This window comes from Petaurus breviceps, unplaced genomic scaffold (genome assembly GCF_028583685.1).
Source record: "Petaurus breviceps papuanus isolate PSGF00001 unplaced genomic scaffold, PetGlider_PUasm1.0 139, whole genome shotgun sequence".
NCBI lineage: Eukaryota > Metazoa > Chordata > Mammalia > Diprotodontia > Petauridae > Petaurus > Petaurus breviceps.
Genome location: NW_027185697.1, coordinates 15,132,417 through 15,138,861, shown reverse-complemented (window position 1 = coordinate 15,138,861; position 6,445 = coordinate 15,132,417). Strand labels below are relative to the sequence as shown.

General features: G+C 42.0%; 1 protein-coding gene across 1 annotated transcript in view; it reads right to left on the bottom strand.

Annotated features, from left to right (window-relative positions):
* Positions 1 to 1,066: 1,066 nt before the first annotated feature.
* ADAM7 (ADAM metallopeptidase domain 7) overlaps positions 1,067 to 6,445 on the bottom strand; it is a 33,279-nt gene continuing 27,900 nt past the window's right edge. The window contains exons 11-13 of the mRNA XM_069067407.1: positions 5,232 to 5,406; positions 2,783 to 2,872; positions 1,067 to 1,282 (exon numbers count right to left, since the gene is read on the bottom strand). Coding sequence (XP_068923508.1) covers positions 1,067 to 1,282; positions 2,783 to 2,872; positions 5,232 to 5,406 — 481 coding nt within the window. The remainder of the gene's footprint in view (positions 1,283 to 2,782; positions 2,873 to 5,231; positions 5,407 to 6,445) is intronic.

Sequence of the window (6,445 nt, the reverse complement as noted above, 5' to 3'; positions counted from 1 at the left end):
CTTCATTGCAAAGATGTGCTATTACATCAAAGGTTTTGAAGAGAGGCTTTTTAACTCCCACCAGCATTCTCTATCAGCTAGTCTTCTGGTACTAGCATCAGAGACGCCAGCTAGACTGGTCCTGAGATGACAGACACACATTCCAAGTTCTAGTACCAGCCCAAACTTTTGCTTCTCTGATCTCTGACCTTGGCCTTGGCCTTAACCACAATTTAACACCTGATGAGGTCTCCGGTAAGGGCAATACATCATAGAATTGTAGACTTAGAGCTGGAAGAGATTATATAAACTATCTAGTTATTTTAACTTGGAAAAACTGGGGTCCATGATTTGTTCAAAGTCACAGAGCTGGGTAGCTCAGTGGATGGAGTAGTGTACCTAGAGTCAGGAAAATCTGAGTTCAAATCCAAGCTCAGATACTTATTAACTTTGTGACCTTTGGTAAGTCACTTCACCTTTGCCTCAGTGTCCTCGATTATAAAATGGGGTTAATAACAGCACCTTCCTTGGAGGGTTATTGTGAAGATTAGAAGAGATAATGTTTATAAATTGCTTAGTACAGTGCCTGAAACATAGTAGGCACTTAAATTATTTTCTCTCCCCCCACCTTTTCCCCCCACTACTTAAATACTAAATGAAAGAGTTAGGATTTGCATCTGTAAATTCTAGATCCCAAAGCCAGTGGTCATTCCATGAAACTTCTTAGTTTATTTATTTTGAACAGGACCTGTGGTTTTGTTGGTGTAGGGAAATCCTGATGAGCAAATTCCCTCTGCAAAACGAGATTAACACCTACTCTGACATTTACTGTCTTGGAGAATTGCCTGGGGATGCTGAGACATTAAGGGACTAGTCCAGGGTCACATGGCCAATATGTGTCAGAAGTGGGACTTGAGCACTTGCAACCTTTCCCTTTTCTTTCTAATCCCGGTTGCCTTCTTTCTTTGCATGGCAAGGGTAGTGAGGAGGAATGGTCAAAATGATGAGAATCTCCAAAGCCCATATCTTCCCAGCCTTTAGAAAACCCAAGACAGAAAAGAGTAATAGTGATTCCATTCTTCAAGGATTATGCTAGTTGCCTCTTACCATCCTTGAACAGCTCAGAACACTGACTGTCTCTCGTGGGGCACTTCCCCATGAAACAATAGCCTTTGGAGTTTTGGCACGGGAATCCATTCACTCGGAATCGATCCACAGGACACTTAGGGGAGAAGCCATCACACATCTCAGGAAGATCACACTCATCTTTGGCTGTTCTGCACAAAACCCCAGCTTTCTTAATCTACAGAAAGAAGAGGGAATCAAGACATACAACATGACCTTTATTCAGTGAGGCAAGACTCAGTGCTTGGGGAAAATGAGATGGTTTTGCTTCAGTGGATGGTGATAGAAATTAAGGACATTTTGGAGAATCACACTTCAGAACTGGAAGGTACCTCAGAGACCCTCTAGTCCAAATTATCCATGGGAAAAAAAGTCCAGTATAATAGCCACAAGTGACCATCCAGAATTCACTGAGTGACCACCAGCTGAAGTAATCAACAGTGGGAGGTCTTTCCCAGTCCCCACGGTTGCTGATGCCTTTCTCTCTAAGGTCACCTCCCATCTACTCTGTCTATAATTTGCACTTATCTATTTATATTTAATAGGCAGATAGGTGGCACAGTGAATCAAGCACTGAGTTTGGAATCAGGAAGATTCATTTTTGTAAGGCCAAATCCATCTTCAGACACTGACTAGCTGGATGACCCTGACCAAGTCACTTAACTTTTTGCCTCAGTTTCCTAATTTGTAAAATGAGCTGGAGAAGGAAATGACAAGTTACTCCAGTATTTTTGCCAAGAAAACTCCAAATGGGGTCACAAACAGTTGGACATGACTGAAACATTTTTTTAATGTTGTTTCTCTCATTAGAATTTACTTAAAATTAGACATTTACTGTCTTGGAGAATTGCCTGGGGACGCTGAGATATTAAGGGACTAGTCCAGGGTCACATGGCTTCTTGAAGATAGGACTTCTTTGTGTGTGTGTGTGTGTGTGTGTGTGAGTGTGAGTGTCCCAAGGTTTAGCAACTGTGGTTGGCTCCTAGTGGGCATTGAAATGTTTGCATTCTGAATTCTTAGAGTCAGGAGAAAGGCTTAGAATGTCTATACATTTGAGTTGTTTATTGATGGTGGTGTTTGTTTGCCTTGATGGGGGTTGCAATAGCATCTTATTCTGTCTCATCTAGTGTTGCCTATGCTATAGCTGCAATAGTGACAATAGCTAGCATTTAGAGTTTGCAAAGCACTTTCTATCTTCTGTTCTCTCCTTTGATCCTCATAACAACCCTCCAAGGTAAGTGCTATTATTATCCTACTGCACAGACCAAGAGAGTTACAATAACTAGCCCAGTGTCACAAAGTTAATAAGTGTCAGAAGGAAGGTTTCCAAGTTCAGAGCTCTCTCCATGGTACCTCCCAGCTGCTCCTTTGCACAATCAGGGGTCCACAGGTGTAGACCCTTCATATTATCATATCATTTTGATGCATTTATTGATTTTGCTGGTGTTTTCCCCCTCTTTTAAAAAAAAGCCCTTCTACCAGATGGCTCTCTGGTTGGGAGGAGGAAAACAATTGAAGCATGTTAAAAAGACAAAATATAACTAAAATCTATCTAAACAATCAAAAAAGCAAATACACATATTAGCATCCCATATTCAGTGAAGCAATGAGGGACAGGTACTGCTTTCTGACCTCACTTGCCTCTCTGGAATGAGCTGGGTGGAAGGGGACATCCTACCTTACAAGACTCACAGCATTCTCCCCCTGCACAGGCACTCCCAGGCTTCAGGATGCACTTTTCAGCCTCGCAGCAAATATTGGTGCAGTCCTTCACAACGATGGAAATGGGAAAAGGACAGCAGTTAGATCATACGATGGTCCCTGTTTGCACAGTTCAGTATCCCCCCCCCTTGTCCAATACATATTCAACATAACTGTAAAATAATTCTTTTAAAACACAAGTGGAAAGAGAATAAACATTTCTATTATGTTCACTATGTTCACTGTGCTAAGCAGTCTGGAAATGTATCATTTGATTCTCATAACCACTCTGGGAGGTAGGTGCTATTATCATCCCCATTTCAGAATTGAGGAAACTTGAGCAGATAGAGGTTCAGTGACTTGTGTAGGGTCACACAGCTAGTAAGAGTCTAAGGCTAGATTTGAACGCATCTTTCTCACCTCAGACCCTATGCAATGTGGAACCCCTTAGCTGCTTCTCACTAAGTCTCATTCTCAACTACCTCTCATTCAAAAATGATGAGAGTGCCTAGGGGTGGGTTAATCCAGGAATAACTCTTTTTTAAGCAATTGGAGTTAAGTAACTTACTCAAGGTTACAGGGCCAGTTATTTCTGGGTGTGACACTAAGTACCTGAGCCCGGATTTAATCCCCAGGTCATCCCAACACTGGAGCCAGTGCTCTTACTTGCTGAGCCACCTGGCCTCCCCAAGGAATAACTTTTTAAAATGACTGATGAGATCCCTTTATGTGGCAAGGGTGATTGTCAGAAGGATAAGGAAACAGCTCCCTTATATTGTGATCAATAGTAAACTACCATGGAGCTTGTTTTAATTAATGAACTTGCTAAGTTTTATTAATCTTTCTGTCAAAAATTTAGAAATATTATTGGTTCCCTCTAACATTTGACACCATGGGGCAAAGTCCCAGTTATCCCATCCTAGTTTATAAGATCACAGGTAGAAAGAACTTGATCCATTCTTATATAGCCTATCTTATCTGACCCTTCATTTTACAGAAGAGGAAACTCAGGCCTGGGGAGATTAAGTGATATAATTAAATTAAGTGATATATGAGATATAGCTATGCCAAGGGAAGGATCTGGAAGGGTCTCCTACCTGGTTTATGGACTCTTTTCACATATACATGTGCCCTTGGGCTATGGTGGGGAAAAGGACATCCTTCCTACAAAGGGACATTATAACAATTATGAAGGGAATGAGTTTGGATAACAGAATCAAAGGGTTAGAGCTGAGAACTCTCAAGGCCAAATCCTTTATTTTGTTGGTGACTTTATAGGTACTTGTTGGTCTGAGGAAATGCAAATACAGGGTCACATAGCTAGGAAGTATCTGGGGTAGATAGCAGAAGATAGTATCTGGGGATTAGAACCCAGGTCTTTCTGCCTCCAAGTTCCAAACCCTGTCATGGCAATACAATCCACTTTCTCCTTAGGACAGTTAAATGGGGAAAGGCCTCAAAACAAGGATATATGAGGACCTGGAACTGGGAATGTGTTGCCTAGAGAAGGATCAGAGTGGACATGATATTGACCTTAAATCCAGGGTATCCAAAAGTCTCAGTGCAGTGTTAAGCTCTACTCTGACTTTTGGGACACACAGTATTTAAATGAAATGGATGGTAGACTGAATTTACCTGTCCCCAAAGTGCCAATTCAGAGTAATTACGGGAGTGCAGAGCCAGATATTTTAGCTCAACCAAACAAGAAACATTTTAATGGCTAGAGCTGCTCAAGACTGGAAATAGCTGCTTTGGGAGGCCATTAAACTCCTGTCACAGAGAGTCATTTTCCATGTTCATCCCCCTCCCTTGCTATGCTTCTGATATACGGGCTATCACTGTCATGACTCAGAGGCCTTTGCACCTTGGTATCTCCCTGTGCTATGTCAATCCCTTCTCCTGCTGGTGTATTCCTTTCACGATCTCCAATTGAGGGATAAGCCCAGGCCCACCATGTTTAATTCTTCTTGCCATCTGTGCTTCCAACACTATGGACTTTGCCTTCATGCACCTTGTGTGTTTTGCTTTCCCCCATTAGAATATTAAGATCCTTGAAAGCAGTAACTGTCTCTTTCTGCCAGTATTTGCATTCTCGTGATTAGCACAGTGTCTGGCACGCAGCAGTTGTTCTCCTGACATGTGTCTGGAGCAGGGTTCCTGGCATCAGGCCAGAGGTTAGATGAGATGGTCTCTAAGATCCTTTCTTAGGAATCTGGAAACTGGAGTGCTTCTGGTCTGTAGAAAGCCCCGTTTGTATAAATCCTGATTCATGGATGACAACACAAGGCCCGACATGAACTCCTGGGAGTCTGAAGACTGCATTTTAATTTAATTGCCAACATTTGTTTGCTAACTTGTTAGGATTAATGAATTTCTGCCTTCCTTGTGAATCTGATCGTTAATAAACACCCACTCCTTGTAAGTACCTCCAAGCTGCCACAATCGCACTCCTCTCCCACTTCTAATATCTGGTTCCCACACTTTGGGAATGTGATTATGTCCTTGGAAGGTGGGATGTTAAGGATGCACATGGGCTTGTAATCCAGGAGATATTGACGATATTGGTTCCGGTTGCATTTGCTGAACCCTTGGGAGGGGATGCTGGGAATGAGAAAGGCAAAACGAGAGAAAGATTAGCCCTAAAGATGGGACGGTGCACCCCAGGGCTGATGCCATGCTCCAGAAGGATGCAGGCATCTCTAATACATGCTAACAGCCTTCTTATTCCTCCTGATCCAATGCATGGAGCTTCCCATCTGCGGTGCATTGAGATCCTTCTGAAAGAGAAAATGGTTTTTTGCCAAAAATCTCTCTTTCACATACAATATTGGAAATCAATCAATCATCAACATGCTCTTATTATGCACTTGCTATATGCCAGCCACTGTGGTAGGTCCTGGGGTTACAAGCACAAACAACAAAGCAATTCCTACTCATAATAAGTGTGCATTCTAATAGGAAAGGGGCTCAGTCTAAATTGATGTGTGTCTGCATGTGTGTATCTTTGTACATATGTATGTGTTTGCATATAAGTATGTATGCAGGTATTTGTGTGAGTATAAGAATGTGTATGTGTACATATGTATATGCATGTGTATGTATGTTATATTTGTATGTGTGCACATAGTTATATATCTATATCAATACAAATGTATACAAAGTAGTTAAATACAAGGTAGAGGGCATTAGCAGTTGTGGGGATCAGGAAGAACCTAAGGCAGAAAATGGTACCTGAGGTGTATCTTAAAGAGGGACAGGACTCCATGAAGCAGAGGCAAGGAGGAAGTATGTTCTAGGCATGGGGCACGGCCAGTGCAAAGGCATGGAGATGGGAAAGGGAGGTGTCTAGAACTGTAAGGATGAGAGAGATGGTCAATTCAGCTGGATGATAGAAGGCAGGAGGGTGAGGGATGTCTTCACTTTCCCCACATCCATCCAAGAAGATGCACTTTTCTGTCACAGGACTTAACTGAGAAGGTATTGATGTTTTCTACAGGTACTAAAATCATAGCAGTTTGCTGCTAAAGAGAATGAAATAAGTGGGTAGACAGACAGAAAGACAGACAGACAGACAGACAGACAGACAGACAGACAGATAGATAGATAGATAGATAGATAGATAGATAGATAGATAGATAGA